The sequence below is a fragment of the Prionailurus viverrinus genome, chromosome D4 (assembly GCF_022837055.1).
Source record: "Prionailurus viverrinus isolate Anna chromosome D4, UM_Priviv_1.0, whole genome shotgun sequence".
NCBI lineage: Eukaryota > Metazoa > Chordata > Mammalia > Carnivora > Felidae > Prionailurus > Prionailurus viverrinus.
In genome coordinates this window covers 47,062,050-47,086,404 of record NC_062573.1, presented here as the reverse complement: position 1 = coordinate 47,086,404, position 24,355 = coordinate 47,062,050, and the positions used below count along the sequence as shown (strand labels likewise).

The 24,355-nt window shown below is 35.3% G+C and overlaps 1 protein-coding gene across 11 annotated transcripts in view; it reads left to right on the top strand.

Annotated features, from left to right (window-relative positions):
* The window catches only part of CCDC171 (coiled-coil domain containing 171), a 351,008-nt gene that overhangs the window by 206,246 nt on the left and 120,407 nt on the right, over positions 1-24,355 (top strand). For 10 of the 11 annotated variants that reach the window (XM_047831056.1, XM_047831053.1, XM_047831052.1 and 7 more), the window contains 2 exons: positions 6,173-6,318; positions 8,419-8,473. In XM_047831056.1, coding sequence (XP_047687012.1) covers positions 6,173-6,318; positions 8,419-8,473 — 201 coding nt within the window. Of the gene's footprint in view, positions 1-6,172; positions 6,319-8,418; positions 8,474-10,133; positions 10,365-24,355 lie in introns of those variants that run through there. The other variant, XM_047831059.1, reaches the window with a different exon arrangement.

The window sequence follows — 24,355 nt, the reverse complement described above, 5'->3', positions numbered from 1 at the left end:
GTTTCGTAAGGTCTGTAGTGCAGCTAAATGCAGTTTGTTTTCTACTCTGAGAAAACATTACTGCCACATTACTGCTTACATGCCATGTGTCACAATAAATCTAGCTACCGCTGGTCTGTTCTGTCCTTTTCAGAGTGTATTTTCCAGTTGAGAGCGCTCTCATGATTCTCTTTATTATCCTCCTTTTTTTTTTGTCATTTAAAATGTGTTTCAGCTGTTTCTCTCCCACTATATCTTATTATCATCTAACACTTTTGGTATACAAGAATGTTGTAGTGCATATGTGAGGTTTAGAACAAACAGCATTCAATATACTTTGAACACTTTTATGAGGTTCCTTTTCTTTCCATTATATTTTACTATTGATCAATTTCAGTTCGTTTACTGGGAAGGATTAACTTTTTCCTTTTATAAACTGATGGAATGTAAGAGGACATTTACAAAGGAATATGTGAGAATGTGGTACCAATAACCGTAAGCCATTACACAACAAAATCTTACAGCGTACTTTGAAATTTTAAAGGTGAAGTTTCATTGCTTCATTTGCTCCATTTTTTTTTAATAATCATCAACCATATGGCCTATTTGTAAAAGTAAGCTATTTTACATTTAGTTTGTTAATTTCCTTTTATCTTTTCAAGTGTCATAGAAATAGTTATTAAAAAATTGTATATGTTTATATACATGTGTGTGTGTATATATATACATATATATATGATGTGAAATAATATGGAGACTCAAAAGTTGCCACATATAGGTTGGGATTTAAAGAAGGCCATGCAATGACACTACATGGAGAAGTGTTAAGTATTGCATTAATTATGCATATTAAATTTATGTAGACTTTTTTGGTTTATAGGACACTTTCACATCTATTGTTTTACTAGACATGTGTGAGTGTTAACTAGACTGTCATTTATTCAACCCCAAAAGTGGGTGAGTTACTTCATCTGCAGCTCCAGCTTACGAATATGTCAATTACATTCTGCATAAGACTTTTATTAGAAAATAATAAAAGATAGCCTTCCTAAGGAAGATAACTTAAAATTGCGGAACTTTTCATTCAAACTATCCATCTAAAATATAGAGCACTAAGAACTGGAATTTATCCATGTATTAATTTTACCATACCAGCATCTTTTACTATCTTATATTTATTGTAAATTGTCTGATTGCATATCTCACAGACTTTCACGCTTTATTGTAAAATATGGAGTCCTCTAATTTCATCCCTGACTCGTGTGCCCAGTTGTAAGCTTGGTGGTTGTATCACTTTAACTTTATACTTTCTGTGGCAGCCTGCCTTGTGTGATCTACCCAGCAGCTCCTCACTTCTTGATTAATATAATTTTCTAGTTGTCACACTATTAGAGTAAGGCTGAAGACAGTGCTGTTTCCTTTCCCAATGTTAGTTTTAGTGCCCTGAGATGTTTTACACAATTTATCACAATCTAGGAATGTTTATTCATGAATTATGGTCATAACAGCAGTGAAGTTTTAAAAAATGTGTTATAGATGTTTTTTCCCCCGACCTAGGAAATGTAGCTTCATTCTTTATAACACTTGCGTTGTTGTCTTGCCTTTCATTTTGTATGACTGACTTTTATACCAAATTGAATAAGCCATTAGCTTTTAGTCTGTAGGAATGTGGATCCATAGATATTTCCCATTAGACAAAAGAAAATCTATAAAAGCGGTATCTCCCGGGGCTCGGTCTTCCTAGCTGGCCTAATGGTCTAACGCACTGCTGTACTGTGCCCTTATGAGAGAGAACTATGTGGGATGATTCCCTGAACATCCAGAACTATTAATTGGAGAGGTGTGCACTTTCTTTCAGATAACCTTAACTTTTGTACTATCCCACCTTTATTAATCAAATATTCTGATTGAGGGAATTCGTGTTCTAACTTTCGTATTTTTGAAACTATTACTGAACGAAATGATAGGCTTTGTATACCTTGTGTAGTTTACAATTCAAGTTTGCCAAAGTAGGAGCTACTGTATGTAGGTAGCCATGTTGTTTTGATAAGTTTTTTTTAAAGAACGTCTCCTGAAAAAAGACCTCTACTGGTGATGGTTGCATAATTCTGTGAATACACAAAACCCCACTGAAGTGTACGCTTTAAAAAGGTGAATTATGTGGTATGTGAATTATATCTCCATAAAGCTGTTATTTAAAAAATTTCCACTGCACAAAATATTTTCATAGGTGCAAACTAATAGCATTTTAGCTTATAGTTGCAATCAAAAAAATTGTTAGCTTTAATAAATTAACACTTAAAGCTTTAGAAATATGAAATCATGCGTGCATTAAAAAATAACTTGTGCTCTTACTCAGTGGTAACACATGTTTATTATGGGAACGTCAGACACTTCAAATAAGAAAAGGGACATTTAAAAATTATGAGGGTCTTTTAAATATTTGCATCTACCATATATTCTGCACCTAAGCTTTCCCTATATTTAACTACTTCCTTGGCACCTATATTTTTCTTGCCAGCTTTCATTAGCAATAAATAGCTTTTCATGATCACCTTAGGAAAATAACCAGATGTAAAAATATCTTCTCATAAGTAGTTTAGTGAAAGCATTGGCTTTCCCCGCCCTGGACTACGAGAGGTATAAATGAGGGTGGGCAGTGACATCATCATCCAAAGAAATACAGTCAACATATTGCAGAATAGCTTCGGATATACAGTCAGTTTGGGATTTTGTTGTAAAACGTTTTGCTTTAAAACATTTTGGCTTTCAGGTGAAAACTTAGACTTGTGCCATCAGTTCTTATACAGGCAGAATATTAGTGTGTCTTTTTAAAACACTCTTGTTATCACATTTAGCATTAGCTTTCTAATGGCTAAAACTGTTCGCAACACAGTTTAAAGATAAATGCAGTATCAGGCTTTGAATTTTTTTTCTTTTTTTGGTAAATATTAAGACCTGAGTACAAAATGAGGGCTGTACTGCGGATTAAGTGAAATATCTCAAGGCTGTGCTGTTCTGATAACTGAACCTGAAGTGACCTTTCTCAGACACAATTACAGAGCTGTATGTTTTTCCTTTAATTTCATCAGGGGTTTAATTAGTATACAAATAAAACTTCCCTTATCTTCCTTTCTACCTAATTGGCTTGTCTTCGCTTATATATGAAGTATGTGAAAGTGGGCTGTAATTAGGGTGACCGTGTTAACCTTTTTTCCTCAAATGTACTGTTGCCTAAAGGCCTCAAGGCCTAAAAACAGCGCTTTGGATTATTGCTTTGCAATCACTATGGCTGTCCCACAGGTTTTCTCATGAGCAGAAGGGCTTTGGGTGCTGCAGGTTCCCACTGCTTAACAGGATCTTCATTCTTCTCCCCACTAAATGTTTATTGATTATCTCGCTGTTCCAGGCTCAGCCTCCAACAACTTAATATCAGGTGACAGTCAGGAGAGTTCTCCAAGTAATTAGAGTTGAGCATTGGGGGAACAATTAGGAGCAGAGTTATTAAACTTGATTTATCCTATTCTCTCCTGAACAGTTTCTTGGATATCAGAACATCACACTTTCACAATCTACCCTGGTTGAGAAATTAGTGGCTAACCTGCTGCTTATCATTGTTGCCTTGCTGCCTAGAGGCACACCCTCCTGGTTTCAGTTGTTCGGTTGGAAATATTAGAGTCCAGAAAGTTTATCATGGGTTTTAATTAGACAAACCTGGACAGGAGAAAAGCAAAGCTTCACTTAAGATTTTAAGTCAATATATAATATATGCTATAGATTGTATATGGCGGAGGTACATATGTATGTACATTATATACACACACACTTAAATATGTTTTTCTTTCTTTAAAGCTCAGTGTTGAGGTTCTTAAAGATTGTAATTTTGTCATCAAAAACAAAAAAAGGTGACTATCAGGGGAAAGACATATTACTGAATCACTTTGATGTTCTGCACACATCTTTATGAACCTTAGAACCCATTGATGTATACGGATCCCATTGTACTGTACCTACCCCAGCTCTTTGAAAATCGGAGTTCTGTTTCTCTCCGTCATGTGGCTCTGATCATTATCTCTTCATTTTCACAGTAAGGATGTGTGACCTCTGCAGCTTTGTTTATACCACTTTGTGTTCGTTTTCTGCAATTCCAGTCTTAGAACGGGCTAAATTCAGCTATTCTGAAATAGTGCGAGCTTTAGGAGAGTTTGGGGGCTCCCCGCCATTTCCCCCGAGAGAGGAAAATGAAAGCCAGAGGAAACAAGAAGATTTGGACATATGGTAGAAGTTCTAATTCTGTGAGATATATCTTCTTTGAAAGGATGTCATAGGATGGCTGAAAAGGCAAGTGTGGCTTTACAATGCTGCCAGGGTCAGGGGTTTCTCTCAGATTGGGCCAGTGAGCTTCACTCTGGACAAGGCTGGAGACAGTACCTTGAAACCCCTCTCAGATACACACCTCTAGTCATAGGAGCTACTGAGCAAGAGCATTGGAACGGATTGGCACAAATCCGTTATTTCTGTTGGAAAAAGAATTCAAACTTTATGCATAGCTGGTAGTGGGTCGTTAATTTTATCTTCATATCTGAAAAATAGCATTTTTTATTAACTGAAAAATGTCAGAAATACTGGCTTTAACAGGACTCAACTGGATTTTACTTTTTTAAATAAAGAAATCTCATAATACTTCAATGCCTTTAAATATCTTAACATTGGTGCAAAATACGTAGGTTTAGCGTGGCCTTTAAAAATCTATTCTTTGTTGTCTTTTTAAAGTCGGTTTGAATCAGTGACTGTTTCCTATAGTGGGATGTTCTTGAAGATCTGATAATACTAAAGGCTGAAATAAAATATAATGTCTAATAAGTAATCCCAGTTTACTTATTTTTTATTTTTTAAACGTGTACTTGTCTGGAAGCAGCTTGACTGTTTGCAAAGGGAAATACTGAATTAAAAAACTTTTAACATTTTAAAACACCTGATTTGGCTGATGATTGCTTTCGTTGTATAGCATTTAGAGTGAATTGTTTTAGCTCCGTGCAGGCAGCTTGAGTTTTCTGTACTATCTATTGTGAATGCTTTAAGAGAATACTGTAGAAAGAATTTTAAACATGAAATTATAGCTTTGTCAATTATATATATATATGTTGTGAACATTCATGTGTGGCTAAACGCTGAGAAAGAAGAAAAAATATTGTGTGCATGTAACCAATTGGTTAGCTAGCTCACTGTATAGCAAATTCACTTGAAAAACTGACAAGCTCATATCCTAGAAATTTCATAGGCAAAGGAATGAGCAAGGTTTCCGTGCTCAGGGATCCTGTGATGCCTATATTATTTTGAACGAATTCTAGAAAAGACTCCTTCAGATTGTGAGGTTCTGGTTCTAAGACCTTTAGCCCGAAAGGGAGTTTGGCACTTGCATCTTGACATTTTTGTGCTACGCGAATATTTCAGATTAAAGCAAATAGCAAAATATCAATCAACAGATTTTATAGTTCTGTGGCTAGGAAAATATTTATGGGACACAAATAATTCTGAATGCAAGTATTATTTGCAACTTTCTCTGTTAGATGGAACATGTTGATTGCATTTGTGTGGCTATGTTTGACATGAGAGTTATTTAATGGGAAGTAAGGGAGTTTTATTTTGGAGTCCAGTTTGTTTGTTCCCTGAGATGCCCATAGTCACCTGTTCTGGATATATTTATAAGTAAAGTGGTGGTACTTTTAAATCTTGGGTTCCCCCTTCTCATGTAGGTGTCCTAACCCACCTTCCCCTCGCTCACAAACACACTTTGGGCTTATGATAGTTCTTGTTTTACATAGACTCTAAATTTCATGTGCTTTCTCCCCTGAAAATCTTTATTTTGTCATCATTCAAAGAAAACGCTACTTGAGGTTTTTATAATCAGATGTTTTTTTTGTAAGAATAAGATGTATTTGCCTTACGGTGTTTGAAAAAATAAAATAGAGTTGTATTTTGTAGCTAAACATTTTTCAAAATCTTCTCGGATCTATCATTTCTAATTAGTAAGTATGTAAAATTTTTGCAGAAAATTTGTTAAACCTTGATGTGTAATGACCCAAGTCTACTTCTCAGTCAGTCTGTATCCTTCTTTGTTTAATAGCCTATGGCATAAATTGAAGTTAATTATCAGGGCTGACAAGTAACTCTGTTTTCTGTCTGCTTGCAGAGTCTCTCCGAGGCAAAGATGGAGCTGAGAAGAAAAGATCAATCTCTGCGTCAGCTCAATAGACATCTTACCCAGCTGGAGCAGGACAAGCGTCGACTGGAGGAGAACATCCACGATGCAGAGAGTGCCCTCCGCATGGCAGCCAAGTGAGCATTCGGACCTTGGGGAGATCACTTAAAACAGACAAAAGATCAATTCTTACTTTCATGCTCCGGGTTTTAGCCCTGGATAATACAGTGTTAGAAAACAAAAGTACAGCTGTCTCTCTTTGAAATTCTCTGATATATCCTCAAAAAAGAAAACTCTTAACTCAACATGCTAACTGTATATTTTATTGAGAAACCTCAGAAAAGTGTAAGGTTCTATATAACCTCTAATTATGTGTATTTTGGGCTCTGTTGTACTGTTACATGTTTGAAACCATGATTTCATTAATATGAAATGGAATACACTTTATTCAAAAGTTTTTCATAGTTCCTTCTATCACATATTCCCCATTCCCTTCTGCCCCATTGCCCCCCAAATTTTGCTCGGCATATAATATACCAATATTGCAAGTCATAGTTCCATAAAAAATGTTAATATATAATCAACATATATATCATAGCATCTTCTTAAGTGCAATAAAACACATTGATCATGGAAAAGTCACTTAATTTTATAGCTGTATATCCTAATATGTCCAACAGAAAAAAACATACTGTTTTTAGAGTGGGCATCTATGTAAATGTGATGAGAGTGGTTTTCCTTTTACCAGGTAATCAAGTTGACATACACTCTGAAGTCCAAATTGAACAATTCTCTTGGGTATTTTTATTTGTTCCTCACATCAAATTTCATGGAATACTTTAGGACAGCCCTTTGTACAACAGCATGGCTTAAAGAAAATCTATTTATGGATTAAAGAAACATCTAATTTTAATAAACTCGGTGTTTTCTGAATTTGGAATTCTGGACTCCTGTAATTACATATATATGTATATGTGTGTGTGTATATATATATACACACACATACATGTATGTATGTATATATATATACACATATATACACATATATATGTATATATATACACATATATACATACATACATGTATGTGTGTGTATACATATGTGTATATATATGTGTGTGTCTATATATATATATATAAATTAAAATTTTTTTGAGACAGACTCTTGTTAAGCATCAAATATTGTGAAATATGAATGTAGTCTGTAAACTAAATCACAAAACAGGGAATCTGCCCTCTAGGATATCTACAGCTTTGCCATTGGGCTTGGGAAATTGCTCACACATAATGAAAAAATGAGTTTACACAAGATCAAAATATTGCTAGGTTTGAATACCCACCAGTAGTTCTTTGGAAAATTATAAAGCTCTGTAATGTCTGTGATCTGTGACCATGATCACATGTCCTTGTAACACAAAAGAAAGTTAATTTGAAATTTGGAGAGCTCATACATTTTCAATTTATAATTTACTGTTAAATTTTGTCTTCAGCATTTTCATCCAAACTTTTAATTTAATTGTATTTATATTGATGTGTAGTTGGCATTCAATATTATATTCAGGTATACAACATAGTGATTCAACTTTTGTATACACTGTGAAGTCATCACCATGATAAAACTATCACTCACTAAAAATATTCTTCCAATATTTATTATATTCCCTATTCTGTACATCTAAACTTTTTATTTCATTATTAAGGCTACATTCAATCTACAGAGCTGTTAGAAGAAACTAGTAACTTTACATGTTTCTGGTCAAGGTCATAGAAGAGGGTTTTTGTGCAATTATTGTAACACAAAGAGCCTATGTAGAAAGGAAAATATTATTTTGCATAATATGGCCATTCATGATATATCTCCACCACTATGATTTTTAAAATCTCCTTCATTAGAAATCAAAAGAATAAAAGTTTAGCCTTTCTAGCACATTTTAAACCGATAATGTAATCATGGTTTCTTTTCTCTTCCTTTTTTCACTCTTTTTTTTTTTTTTTTTTCCACTTTGAGGATATCCTTAAGAGTTTTTCCCCCCCTCTAATTTATGGCAGGCAATATAACTAAAGGTAAGGGTTAAATGTGGAAATATACCAGTGAATATGGTTGGATTTTGCACTTTTAGAAAGAGTGCAATAATAACCAACCCATGTTTTTCAATAACAGTGACTTATCCTACAATGTGTAACAGTTGTTGTAAGGCTTGGGTTTTACTAATACCTAATTTTAATTTATTTTCTAGAGACAAAGAATGTGTTGCCAATCATATGAGAACAGTAGAAAATATGCTTCATAAGGTAGTATAATTTTTCTTCAATATTGTTCAACTTGTGTTATGACATTGTTTTCCTAGTTATCAGTTTTATTAACCTCAAGATACTTTAATTAATTTTGTAACTGTCTTAGAAAATAAATTCACGAAAAGGTCCTTCCAAATGACTAACAACTTGTATTATACAATGCTGTATTGCATAACCTTCTTCAGAATTTACCTATGTCCTTGCTAAAACTATGGAAATAGTGGTTTCCCCAAACTGGTATAATTGCACTTGAGTTATTGGTGGTCTTTGCTGACTGAACCAGAGGTCATTATGATTCTTACATGTCTCATAATGATAAAATGTTTGACCACACTGTCTAACCTCTTACCGCTCTCAAACCTATCATCCTATGTATGTATACATAGAGGAGGCATAATGATATGTATCTGGTAGTACTTTTCAAGTTGTAATTTTCCTTCTTACAAAATGTGTTAAGTTAGCTTTTAATTGGTAATGATGAGTCGCGTTTAAGGATGTTATGATATTACTAAGAGCTTATATTAACTGTGTTTTTGGTTAACATTCCAGATTCAAAGATGTGTTCATTATTTCATTATTTAAACATTTTCATTAGAGAAATGTTATTTATGTTATTATTAATTATGTTATTATGTTATTAATGTTATTGTCTAATAGACAATTTCTTGCAAATGTAACTATCTAGTACTTTTAAGACATATGGAATTCATGAATGAATCATATTTAGAATAATTCTTGGAATTAAATTTATTATATAATATAGTTCGGAAATCACTTAAAAATACCCCAAAACAAATCTTTTTAAGGAGATATTAAATAAACATTAGCAAACTAATACTTAATACACTTTAACCTTGTGGAAAAAACTAGGCCTGTGTATTCTTTTAGATATTGAAAGTGATTAGCATTATTTCATATCACCCAAAGCACTTTCAAAAAAAATCTAATATTCTGAATGCTATGTTTTAAAGTAGTATTGTTTGAAACTGTGATTTGTCCCTCTCCCCATTTAAAAAAGTTTAGTTTAGACATAGTTACATCAAATCCATATATGCTAGAAATCTGAAATTTGATTTGTAGGAAAAAAAGACATCTTTGGTTAGATTTTTTTTTGTACTTGGTGGAATCTTTGAAAGGAGAAATCGGTCATGTCATACATATAGCATAACTTTTTATATAGTTGATGTTGCCTTGAATTGTTTGTTCATTTTCCCAGCTAGAGGAAAACAAATGTTGGGTGGCATCTACAGTGAGGAGTGGACTTTGACATCAGAGAAAAACCATCATCAGTATGGAACATAAATGTTGTACCTTATCCTTTCATTGTGAGAGTGGCAAAATACATATTTTAAATACGATCAAGACTGCAATAGGACAATTATAATCATACAGTTCTTCAGTTGCAGTTCATCTTTTGGGTTTTGTGTGTCATATGGAAAGAAAGATATCTATAGAATTGGCCTAGAACTGCTGTAGATTTATTTTTGGTTTATAGCTTTTTTCCCCTTCAGATTTAGTTAATTATTTTAATTGATGTCTCTGGAAATTTCTATTTACATAGTGGTTTTTAAATTAGCAATTACTTTTCACGCTTGAAGTAAAAATGTAGGGAAGGCTAATTGATGGTTGGGCTAATTCTCTGTTCTATGAAGTTTAGGTGTGAATGAAAGGATGCTAAAGAAGTGGCCCAGAGAATCGCTCATGCCAGCCCACTGGTGTTGCCTGCTGTCCTCATGCCAGCTTTTGCAAGTTTATTTTTGTGGCCCCTTCGGACTGTCCAGAGGCGTTTTGCCACCTTGGAGAAGCTGGGAGTGGTACAAAAGGAGGGTCTGGGCTCTTTGACGGTTAAAATGGTTGTGGTTACATCCAAACTCTTCAGAGTAGTTTACTGTACATAGCCAAAATAGTGTAGCTATTTATATTTCTCTTTTTTTAACGTTTATTTATTTTTGAGAGAGAGAGAGAGTACACATAAGCAGGTGAGGGGCAGAGAGAGAGGGAGACAGAGGATCTGAAGCAGGCTCTGCGCAGCACAGAGCCCCATGTGGGGCTCGAACGGATGAACCGTGAAATCATGACCTGAACCAAAATCAAGAGTCCGATGCTCAACTGATTGAGCCACCCAGGTGCCCCTATATTTGTTATTTTTTAAACTTGATACATTACATTCAACTTTTCAAATCCCGAAACTGTATTATACAAAGCAGTTGAGTGGATATTAATTTTAAAATTCCATTTGGGACGGATACTAGTATTTAATAAGGAAGGCCAGTCATTTTCATTTAAAAGCATATACCTTATTTCAAAGAAACAGATGTTTTATTTTAATTTCATGTAAATATATGTATGCATGTATTGTGACTTTTTAAAGTAGGCCAGAAGTTAACTTTTTATTAAGAAACTTTTTGGGGGCTAATTTCTGGTTATTGGGTTAAGAAAAATAACAAAAGAAAACAAAATCACAACTTTCCATGAGGTGCATTTTTGATGCACACACTTCTCTATTTAGTTGAACTCTCAGATGTTTGGGAAAAACCCAGAAGTATTGAATTAAAAAAAAGTAACCATTTTAAAATGTACAATTCTGTGGCTTCCAATGCATTTATAGTGTTGTGCAACTATCACAACTCTGTTTTCAGAATATTTTTATCACCTCAAAAAGAAATCCAGACAAATTAAGCAGTCACTCCTATACCTTGTTATTCCATTCCATAGGATGTCTTTTTACTTTCTTGATAGTGTCCTTTGATGAAAAAGTTTTTTATTTTTATTATTATTTAAAAATTATTTTTCAATGTTTATTTATTTTTGAGAGACAGGTCAGAGTGTGAGCGTGGGAGAGGCAGAGAGAGAGGGAGACACAGAATCCGAAGCAGGCTCCAGGCTCTGAGCTGTCAGCACAGAGCCCGATGTGGGGCTTGAACTCACGAACCATGAGATCATGACCTGAGCCGAAGTCAGACGCTTAACCGACTGAGCCACCCAGGCACCCCAAAAAAGTTTTTTAAATTTTGATGAAGTCCATTTTTTTTTCTTTTGCAGATCATGTTTTTGGATTCTTATCTGAGAATACATTCATTGTCATATCTAAGATCATGAAGATTTTTCCCTGTGTTTTCTCCAAAGAGTTTTATAGTGTTAAATTCTCTGGAGTTTAAACTACAAACTTTGGAGTTACACTTTCTATTTAACTCTTATATTTAGGCTTTGGTCCAAGTTGAGTTAATTTTTGTACTGGTGTAATACAAAGACCAAACTTGAGTTATTCCTACAGCATTTGTTAAAAAGACTTTTAATTCTCCCATTCAATGATCTCAGTACCTGTGTTGAAAATCTATTGATTATAGATGTTTTCTTTTATTTCTGGACTCTCAATTCTGTTCCATTGATCTACCACACTGTTTTGATCACTGTGGCTTTGTAGTAAATTTTGAAATTAAGAAATGTGAGTCTTCCAACTTTGGGTTTTTCTTTCAGGATTTGTTTTGGCTTTTCAGGATTCCTTGTAATTACATATGAATTTTAGAATCAGCTTGTCCATTTCTGAAGAGGACAATTTGAATTTTGATAGTACTTCCTTCTTAACATTAAGTTTTGCAATCCATGACGTGGGATGCCTTTCCATTTATTTAGATCTTCTTTAATTATTTTCAACAGTGTTTTGTAGTTTTCAGTGTACAAGTTTTTCGCCTTCTTGCTTAAATTTAAGTATTTTATTCTTTATACTATTGTATTTTCTTAATTTATTGGTTCCTAATTATTAGCATTTAGAAATATGAGTGATTTTTATATGTTGCTTTTGTATCTTGCAACTTGGCTGAATTTTTTAGCTCTAATAATTTCTTTTGAGGGTTCTTCAGGATTTCTCTATATAAGATCATGTCATCTACAAATAAAGATATTTATTCTTTCTGGTTTGGATGCCTTGATTTTATTGTTTTTTGTTTATTTGTTGTTATTATTGTTATTTTTGTTTTTGCCTAATTTCCTGCTTAGGACTTTGAGTTCTAGCAGTGAGATGACAACAGATATCTTTGCATTCTTCCTAATCTTAGGGGGAAAGCTTTTGGACTTACACCATTAAGTATGATATTAGGAGCATGTCCTTTATCAGATTGAGGAAGTTCTTTTCTGTTCCTAGTTTTTTGAATTTTTCTTATAAAAGGTTGCTGGGTTTTGTCAAATGCTCTTTCTACATCAAATGTAATGATCTTTATTTTCAACCTTCATTCTATTAATGTTGGGTACTACATAGATTGATTTATGTATGTTGAACCATGCTTGCATTCCTGTTATAAATATCACTTGGTTATCATGTGTAGTTGTTTGAATATGTTGCTAGATTTGGTTTGCCAGTATTTATTTTTGAGGATTTTTGCATCTGTGTTCATAAGGGTTATTGGTCTATAGTTTTCTGGTGATATCTTTGTCTGGCTTTGGTATCAGAGTAATGCTGGCCTCATAGAATGAGTTAGGAAGTGTCCCTTCCCCTTCAATTTTTTTGGGGGAGAGTTTGAGAAGGATTGGTGTTAATTTTTTAAACATTTGGTAAAGTTTACCAATGAAATTATTTAGTCCTGGGATTTTTGTTATTGGAAGGTTTTTACTTACATATTCATTCTTTTTCCTTGGAATAGATGTATTCAGATTTTCTGCTTCTTTTTTAGTCTGTTTTGGTAGTTTATGTGTTTCCAGGAATTTGTTTCGTTCATCTAGGTTACCTCATTTGTTGACATTGTTCATTTTCTTAGTATTGTTTTTTATTTCTGTAAGGTCACTAGTAATGTCCTCACACTTATTCCTGATTATAGTAATTAATTAATCTTTTCTTCTTGGCAAGGCTAGTTAAAGTTTGTCGAAGTTGTTGACCTTGCCAAGGAATCAGATTTGGTTTTCTTGATGTGCTCTGTTATTTTTCTATTCTCTATTATCTCTACACCATTCTTTATTATTTCTTTCTTTGGTTTGGTTTGGACTTAGTTTGCTCTTCTCTTTCTATGTCCCTCAGGTAAAAGAGGTTATTGACTTGAGATCTTTCTTCTTTTTTAATGTAGGTATTTGCAACTAAAAATTTTTGTGTGAGCTCTGCTTTCACAGATTTCACTGAGATTCTGTTGTCAGGCGCATATATATCTGGAAATTGTTGTATCTACTTGGTGGATTGATTTTTTTTTTGTTATCATAGATTTTTTTTGTCTCTTGTAACATTTTTTGTCTTAAAGTGTGTTGTGTATGTTAGTATAGCTGTTCCAGCTCTCTTTTGGTTACTGTTTGCATGGAATATCTTTTTTCTATCCTTCTAATTTCTTTTTTTTTTTTAAGTTTATTTGTTTTGAGAGAGAGAGAGAGAGCATGCACATGCATGTGTGTGTATAGGAGGAACAGAGAGAGAAGGAGAGAGAGAATCCCAAGCAGGCTTCACAATGTCAGCACAGAACCTGACGTGGAGCTTGATCTCACAAACTGAGATCATGACCTGAACTGAAGCCAAAAGTTGGATGCTCAACCACCTGAGCCACCCAAGCCACCCAGGCACCCATATCCTTCTACTTTCAATTTATCTGTGTCTTTGTATCTAAGATACCTCTTGTATACAACATATAATTAATCATTTAAACAAATTTTTTTAATGTTTTATTTTATTTTTGAGAGAGACAGAGACAGAGCAGGAGGGGCAGAGAGAGAGGGAGACACAGAATCCGAAGCAGGCTCCAGGCTCCGAGCTTGTCAGCACAGAGCCTGACGCGGGGCTCGAACTCACAAACCATGAGGTCATGACCTGAGCTGAAGTCACTTAACTGACTGAGCCACCCAGGCGCCCCTATAATTAATCTTTTTTTTTTAACAGTCTGCCAATCTTTGACTTTTAATTGGAGAGTTTAATCAGCTTACATTTAATATGATTAGTGATATGGAAAGACTTCTGTCATTTTCCTTTTTTTTCTATATGTCTTATATCTATATTCCTCAATTTCTGTTTTAGTCCCCTCCCTTTTATTGTGTGATAGATAGATGTTTTGCAGTATAACATTTGTTTTCCTTCTCTCTTGTTTTGCTATATATTTTTAGTTATTTTCTTAGTGGTGGCCTTGGAGATTACAATTAATATCTTAATTCTTAGCAGTCTACTTTGAATTAATAACCTTAGTTTCAGTAGTATATAAAAACCTTGCCCCTATGTAGCTCCATCCTCCCCTTATGTTGTTAATGTCACAAATTACATCTTTATATATTGTGTGCCCATCAACATAGTTTATTATTATTGTTTTATGTAGTTGTCTTTTATTTTTTTTTAATTTATTTATTTTTTATTTTTTTTTAACATTTATTTATTTTTGAGACAGAGAGAGACAGAGCATGAACGGGGGAGGGGCAGAGAGACAGGGAGACACAGAATCGGAGGAAGGCTCCAGGCTCCGAGCCATCAGCCCAGAGCCCGACGCGGGGCTCGAACTCACGAACCGTGAGATCATGACCTGAGTTGAAGTCGGACGCCTAACCGACTGAGCCACCCAGGTGCCCCTGTAGTTGTCTTTTAAATAACATGGGAAAAAAAGAGGAGTTACAAATAAATAATACATTATTACTGACTTTTATATATACCCGTGCAATTTTTTGTATGAGTGCTCTTTATTTCTTCATGTGGATTGGAATTACTGTCTGGTGTTTTTCATTTCAGGCTGAAGGACTCCCTTTAGGGTTTCTCCTAAGGCAGGTCTAGTGATGATGAACACCCTCAGCTTTTGTTTATCTTGGATAATTTCTCTTTCATTTTTAAAGAGTATTTTTGTTGATATAGAATTCTTGGTTGATAGTCCCCCCCCCCCCCCCCGCCACCCCATTAAACACTTTGAATGTGTCAACTCTGAAAATTCTATTTGGTTGCCTTTTATACTTTCTATCTCTGTGTTTGTATTTTCTATTTTGGAAGGCATTGTTCTTATAGTTTCCTTTGTTTTTTTGTACATGGTTTCCCTTAGCACTTTAAGCATATTTGAAATAATTGATTTAAAGTCATCGTGTGATAAATCCAATGTTGAGGCTTCCTCGGGGACAGTTCCCATTAGTTTCTGTTTTTATTGTGTATGGGCTAGACTTTCTTATTTCGTCGAAAACTTCATAATTTCTTGTTGAAAAGTGGATATTTTGAATAGCGCAATGTGGCAACTCTGGAAATCAGATTCTCTTCCATCCCCGGTGTTAGTTGTTTCTGCTTACTGTGGTGGTTTTTGTTTGGTCAGTGACTTTACTGAACTAATTTTTTTAAGTTTGTATTCTTTTTTTTAGAAAATATTTATTATTGAAGCATAGTTTACAGACAATGTTATATCAGGTTCAGGCACGCAACATAGTGATTTGACAATTCTGTACGTTACTTAGTGTTCACCATGTTAAGTGGTCACCCTCTGTCACCATACAATATTATGACAATATTGTGTTCTGTGAGCTTTATTTTTCATCTCTGTGTAAAGTCTGTATTCTTCGTCAGGTAGGGCCACTGAAATCGCTGTTTTGTTAACTTCGTGCTCTGCTGGTGTATCAACAGAGATTTCCTTACATACTGAGATTCAGGGTTTTTTTTTTTTTTTTCTTTTTCTTGATTAAGCTTTTGTGTGGTTTCTATAAAGTTTCAGTTAGTTTCTAGAGTTCTTCAAAAGTTGATTCTGACAAATTTTGTCAGTGTATTCATTGTTTTTGTGTAGGAACTGTTTTTTGGAATTCCTTATTCCACCATTTTTGCTAACATCATTCCCTAAAGTCATATACTTTTGTTTTCCTAATGACTTTACCAGTAGGTTTCTAATATTACTGATAACAAAGACTCTCAGGAATTGATTTCTTCTTTACATTAAGAGGCTCTCCAAACATGCTTAAGTATTTCTATTTTGAGAAAATGAAAGTACAATAATTATATTTAAAGTAACGTTCAGGATAAGGTAATGAGTGGATGTACAGGATAATATCTGAATTATTTAGGGTTAGGTATGAGAAAAGTAAGTATTTATTGGGCGATAACCAAGTGCTTAACAGAGAGATGTCTTGGTTTATACTATAGCAGGGAGTAAAAGTAAGTAAATTTAGGTAAAATTGGAATGTAGAGAAGAATGAACTTTTTTTGGAGTCATTTTTTATTATTGTCAAGTTAGCAGAATGGCTGGATTCTTGAGACTTACAGAGATTGCTTGAATCCTATGAGTTCGGAACGATTAACTACAGTGTTTCCTGTATATGATTGCAGTAGCCTATGAACTTTAAAGGTACCTCTGAACATTTACTCAGAAGTATTAGCTGCCTTTTCAGTAAAATGTCTGAAAGATAAAACAGGAAGTCACAATCCAGAAGCCTCAGAAGGCTCTAGAAGACCTTGCATCTATAAGCCCTGTAAATTTATCGGGCTGAAATGACACTGAAACAATAACTAGGAAGCCACAGGAATTTTTGCTGATGTTCTTTTAGATTCCTTTCTATAGCAAAGTTACTTAAAACCTCTAATCCATCATAAAACACAATATTTAATGTGAATAGTTGAGTTCGACAAATGCTTTTTAAGTGTGTATTATATTCTGGAGCTGTACCAGTTTTGGGGGAAACAAACAATCAAAAATTATATACACACACACATATATGTATATATACACATATACACATATGTATACATGTATGTATGTATATATACATATGTGTATATGTACATATGTATACATATATATGCACGTGTGTATATATACATATATATATGTATATATATATATATATAGCTTAGTCCTTTCCCTCAAGGCAGAGACACAGATAATTGCAGTATACCATGGTAAACACGGATCCGTAAGATGCAGTTCGACATCCATTTAGATAGTTATTCATCTATGATGCATACCTAGAAAACTCACGGGTTGGCTGGAGGTTTCCTAGAAAAGAATGAATGCCCTGATGGGGCTGAAGTGTGAGGGAAGACAGGAAAGGCATTCCAGCAGAGAGAATAGCGTGTGCAAGTTCATGGTGGCATGAATAGCCAGACATCCTCCGTTCAGCAGTGAGTGCGAGGAGAATGCAAGAGATGAGTCCGAATGAGGCACTTGGAAGCCAGGTCTTAGCAGAACTCTTGTTTTGTTCATTGGTTTTTTTTTTGTTTGTTTGTTTCCCCATCTAAGACCTTGGATCTTTATCATGGAGGCAGTGGGAGTAAACCAGGGTTTACGCTAGGGATGAATGTGGTCAGGTTTCTTATTGAATCTGGGTTCTGGAAGGCATATTTGCAGACTGGATATCGTAATGAAATGGTTTTAAGAGCCATGGGTCTAGGCTCAGTGAAAGCAGGAGAAGGTTTGGACCAGGGTAGTGAGGATGGGTGGTGTCAGAGAAAAGGATGTGAAACTTACTTAGTAAAATGACAAATGAAGATGAGAAGGCAACGGAGGATAACTCCCAGTATGGGCAGTGAGATCGACTGATGTTGGGAGTACAAAAAGAGGAGCAGGCTTTTTTTTTTTTTTTTTTTTTTTGGTAAGGAGAAGAAGGGAGACAATGATGTGTTTTGTTTTGGAAATACTCAAGTTTAAGGTAATGTGGAGTGATCAGCAGGATATGTGAGTCTGGACCACAGGGAAAAAGTCAGGCTAAAGATAAAGGTTTGAGATTGATTAATGTAATACTCACTGGCAAAGAAAGAAGGCAGTGTAGCAATTGATAGGAGAAACAAGACATTATAGATAAATGGGAGGCTAGCAAATGCATTTTGAGAGATTAATTATGCCACGAGAGTTTGAAGTCCTTGAGGGATGGAACTCTGTCTCCTTAATTTTTATATGCTCAGCATCTATCACGGCGCCTGGTACCCAGTAGGCACTTAATGAATGTTTGTTGAATGAGTCAAATTTTACCATCACCCAGTCTCTAAATAAAACTAAAGCCATCTCTAGATTTCAATGGAAGTCTTGCTGATTTTCCTTTGTTTATTTGACTGCTAAAAATAGCATGTGTATTTATTTTGCCTAATCAAGTGCTAGAGGAGAAAGCCTAGATTTGATTATTATAAGAATGTCTCCAGGAAAGAGAGGTATGCTAGCAACAAATTTACAGGGTGTAAGTGTCCTGTTATAACCTGTTTCTAGCTGGTTTGACTCCTATGAAGTAGAAGGATGATTACTTCTTTTGTTAGAGTGGATTCTGGAATAGATTAGAGTCAAACAGAATCTGACAGGTGAAGACACTATCTTGCCAAATCTTTAAATATGATTTCATAATCTTATCTTAAAAATGGTTAACCCAAATAGTACATAGTTGTCTTTGATTTTTAGTTTTCAGTGAATTTGTAAGGAATATAAACACCACAGAACAGCTTTTAATTCATAAAGCCGATAGCATTTTAAAAGTTGAACTATGATTTCATGCCTCTAAAACCACAATTTTTAGTGACTCGTTACTGACTCTCTGAATGTGACTTGTGATCTTTGAACTCCTCTTCATTCTTAGTTTCCGGATATTGGTCCTGAAGATCAGCTGTGCAGGACTTACAGGTGTTAGCACAGCTGGCTTGCTGATGACAACTCTGTCCATATAGCTGTCTTGTGTGTCATCATTCATATTGTTCAGTGTCATTCTGACCTAGCCAAGCTAAAAATGGTACTCCCGCTCAAGAGGGATTTAAAAACCTTGACAAAGTAAAGATAAGACACTACAGAATGTCACGGACATGTGCTTAACAGGTTTTAGCCTAAACACATCTAAATAACTAATTTCAGTGTGCAGCTGCCTTTATCCTCTGAAATAATTTACCCTAGGAAAGAAAATATCTCTGTGTGGAGGACTGTTAACAATTCATAAACATATTTCTCTATTCTGGGTATAGGTTTTATGTTTGCTTAAATAGCTCAAGGTCACAGCCATCTATTTGTGGGGTGCATTCTATGGGATATAACCTACACCACAGATTTCTCATGCCTTTATAAGATGCCCGTGATCAAATCACTCTGTCTTCCAGCTTGGTAATTTGATTTTGAGCGTTCGGTTTTTCAGATCCTTAACTGGGATGTAGCCAGCTTGATAATCTGATTCAAGAGATCCATTTTTTAGATCCGTAATTGGGATGTGACTATTAACGTGTGGGGTGGTGGTGGTGGCGGTGGTGGATTTGCCCTCTTTTCTGGTGACAGCAGCTGGCAGTCATTGGAGAGTTCTGGCTCTGCTCCAGAGTTGTAGGTTAAGTTAAATAACCTGCCAGCAAGAGAAGCCTAGTTTCCCACTTCCGTCTTTTCAAATTATGAGTGCGTGTGTTTGCTGCACTGTCAATGGAGTGCCTGCTTCTCCTTCCTGTGGGTGTGGAGCACAGCTGGAACTGTTGCATGTATCTTGGGACATTATAGTTTGGGGATTTTCCGTGTGAAATGGTGACCATTGTATAAGGATGATTGCTGCCCAGGTAACTTGTCTCTCAGTGTAACGTGTGTGTGCGTGCGTGCGTGTGCGTGTGTGCGTGTGTGTGTGTGTGTGTGTGTGTGTGTGTGTGTGTCAGTGTCAGGCTGTAGCAGAAAGAAAACATGAATGAATGAGAATGCCCACAGGTCCAGTGAAACTATAGAGGAAAATAAGGATGTCTAAATAATAGTCTCCATTACTTATCACAAAACTACTTTTATGAAACTTACACATTTTTTGCTAAGATTGCCAGACAACAAAGGAAAGGAAAAAACAAACAAACAAACAAGCAAACAAACAAACAAAACCCAGTGTTGTTGTTAGATGTAACTGTTCAGGATGTGAATGTCATCTCCATTGCATTGACGAGCTTGAATCCCTGCTTCTATCACTAGGCACACACGAGAGTCCTGGAAGTGCTAATTATCTTTTTTATTCTATTCTCTCTTTCTCCTGCCTTGTAGAATTTGTGAGTTTGGAATGACATTCTTATTTGATCACATACTGCGAGCCTCTGTATGCATAGCGTTTTTCTTGCCGCTACTGTTACTACAGAGTATATAGTTAACTCTGGCCGATGCCCTCCCTTCTCTTTCTTTTTACAAAAGCCTCTCCAGTGTGCCTATTCTACTTGTTGAACCAAATGTCATGTTGATTAGGCATTAGACTATGTGCCAGGAAAGTTAGACCCAGTCAAGTTGTACACTAGACTACCTGAAACTTGAAACTAGATCAGGAGATAGGACACTTACTTATTTATGAAACACTTATCTATGAAAAAAGAAGCCAGCAAGTATCTGTGAAATGGCATCCTGTGTTACTGATAGAAGGTTGACCTGCTAGGGATTGTTCATATATTCTCTGGTGAGATGTGGTTATTTAAAAAACTTTACAGATGGTGAAAAATATTGTCTTTCCTTCTTCTATACCTTTAAGGCAGAGGATGGCCAACATTTTCTATAAAGGGTCACATAGTAAATATTTTAGGCTTTGTGGACCATATGGTCTCTTTCTCAACTGTTCGACTCTGTCATGGTCGCAGGAAAACAGCCAAAGATAATAGGTAAATGAATGGGTTTCATGTGTTTCAATAAAACTTTATTTACAGTGAGAGGCGGTGGCCTGGATTTGGTTCCCAGGCTGTAGTGTGCCAAGCACCCACAGCTCTCTAGTGCAGAGGTTGAAAAATAGTGTGTAAGGTCTTCTGTGTCGGATGAAAAATAGAATAAAGGGGGAAGGGAAAGCAATACGGAGCCAGTGGAGGTGGAAGGAAGGGAAGAGGAAGCAGTGGTACAAAAGAAAGCAGGCAGCTGGAATCAAAGTAGAACATGAACACAGAGGTGTTACAGGAGACTCTGTGGATATATGATGGTGGTAAGAATGTTGATTTTGAAGCCACGGAGGCCATACTAGGTTGGAGTAAGTAGAATTTTAGCCAGATTAAGGCTATGATGTAAAGTGCTAATATCACTTACTTTCCCCAGACATTAAAGATTCAGGCATTGTGTGTGTGTGTGTGTGTGTATATTATATATATTTATATATATATATATATATATATATAATATACACACATACACACTATATATGTAATTATATATATACTATATATATAATTATATATATAGTATATATGTTTTTATGTGGTAAGTTTGTCTGAATGTCTATCTACAATCCTGCTACTTTTCCTTGGTGTCCTGTTGGTAAAAACACAGCTAGTACCACATTCCATAAGTGTTTTATTATTATTATTTTTAACTTGGAATATTAGGTCCAAAGAGATTTATAGCTGTGCATAATACAACATGCAGCTTCACATTTTGAGAGTTGAGCACTTTTTCTTAAAATGGCAAATTTAATCTCATCATTGAGATATCGAGCAGGAATAGCTTTTGTGGTGTTATGGTAGGAGTACAGAAAATCAGAAAACAGATTGGTGGCTTGCTAATCAGAGCAAAAGGAACAGTAAAACATGGATTTTACATATCACTTCAATCTGGAACTAGATAGTTACAATAAACTAAATATATATTTCATAACAGCATTTTCACTTAGAAAGTTTCATTTATTTTTCTCTATCTGTCTCGTTTCTCTTGTGTCTTATAGCATATATGTTAGAAATATATGCTTTCTAAAATTAAAAAAAATTTTTTTTTTACATTTATTCATTTTTGAGAGACAGAAAGAGACAGTGCACAAGCGGGGGAGGGGCAGAGACAGAGAGAGACATAGAATCTGAAGCAGGTTCTAGGCTCTGAGCTGTCAGCACTGAACCCAACGTGGGGCTCAAACCCACAAACCAGGGGATCATGACCTGAGCCAAAGTCGAACGCCCAACCGACAGCCACCCAGGCGCCTCTAAAAAAATTTTTTTAATGTATATTTATTTTTGACAGAGAGAGAGAGAGAGGGAGAGAGAGCGAGACAGAGCATGAGCAGGGGAGGGGCAGAGAGAGAGGGAGACACAGAATCTGAAACAGGCTCCAGGCTTTGAGCTGTCAGCACAGAGCCCGACGCGGGGCTCAAACTCACAGATCACGAGATCATGACCTGAGCCAAAGTCGGACACTCAACCGACTGAGCCACCCAGGTGACCCGAAATACATGCTTTCTGAAAGTATGTAATAAGAAAGGGAGAAAGCAAACCACTTTTCTAAAAACCAGAATCTCAGAATGTAGTAATGTAGGTATGTTTTCTTTATTCTTTGTCAAAATACTATGAAGTTGAACAGTTGTATAGAATGTAATAAAAATGTATACAATTTGACAAATGAGATTTATATTGTGAAATTCTATGAAAAAATTCATTATATGTTAAATATGAACTGTTACCCATTTTGAAGTAGAAAAACATTATTATATATATTTTATCACAGCTATAAATAAATCACGGGAAAAGGATATAGAATCTTAATTAAAGGATGAATAATGATGTGCCATAAACAGAATTAAAGACAGACTTTTGAAATTATAATTTAAAATTAATTTGAAATTTGAAATTAGAATTTAGTCTACAGACAGGCGACAATGATTGTTTTCATCTTAGTCCATACTAAAATCTGTATTTTAGAAGGCGAACTTACTTCTCCTTTTAGGGAAAAAAGTGATTTTACTATTCTCATGTTGTTACTTCAAAATTCTGTTGACAGTAAAGAAATTTATTTTAGATTCTCATATTTGAAAGGAATCCTTTCATATCCACTGGGCAGCGTTTCCCAAAGAAATCCCCCTTATCTCTTTTCTGATTTTGTTTACTTTGTTCTCAGGCTGCCTGTTCTATGTTTTTCACGAACCAATTTACTGCCATACAGGAAGCTCCTATTCCTTACTGTTGTGGGTTGAATCTCTTTCCCAGTGTCCCTTGCTCACACGCTGAAATTCACACGTGCCTTCTGCCTCCTTCTGAACAGTCTCTCCTTTCCCCCTTGGGGTTTTCCTGTTCCTGGTCACCTTCCCTTCCCGCTTCTTTGCTTTGCGCGGCTGTAATTTTATTTGCCCGGCGTCACTGTTTTGCCTTCTCTCAACATGATGCTTTCATTCCCCATATCCCCTCAAATAAAGGAATTCCTAGCCAATCCTTTTTCAAGAGTGAGAAAAAACTTTTTCTAGAAATACTCGGAGAACGTGTTGGATGCCTTCTCTCAAAGTTCTGGCATAATTTAAAAGTGGAAACAACTCAAAATTTAGCAGAAATATTTGCGATATTATATTTATGATGTATCACAAGTCACTGTCTCTTGATGGCACTGTCAACGTTCAGCACATAATGTATCACTGAATGAATGTATTAACACATGCATATTCAAATACTGTCGTAGTTATGATGCCATCAAAAGGACTGCATTTTGAGGTGTTTTTTTTTTAACCTATCTAATGTAAAGAATTAATTTAATCTTGGAAATTAAATAATGTTGTCGTGAAGATGTTAATTTGATAAGAAGTCACAGTTTTAAATGCCAAATGCCCCGGCTTAATATTGTTCAGCAACTTTATTCAGAGACTGCGAAACATGGCTCCCTGTTCCTGTGGACGTCAGGCTTCACAGCTGATGTCTGGTGCCTGATAAGAATCGGGTGAAAGGACCCCCAGCGCTCGAACCGTGTTGTGGATTATACCTACATTGCTTACGGTCCCCCCTCCCCCCTTTGCCCGTATTAGCAATCTGCTTTTGTACTTTGACTTCCAGGATTTCCCTAGTGAATTTTGTCACAGAAAAAAGAGAATCATCAATATCGCAGTTAAACTTGACTTTCAAAGCTAATAGTATCTCATTTGGGGGCTCAAATTTAATAAATTTTCTTTGATTCTGGGTGAGTTTTTAAACATCAAACAATGAATTGGCCAGGGTGCAGTAAAATATTTAGATCTATTGACTATGGTTCAGAAGGGTAGAAGGCAAAACACCAGTGGTTTGATGTTGATAAATTCTCAGCACCTTAATCCACATTAATGTTTTCTTTTATCTGA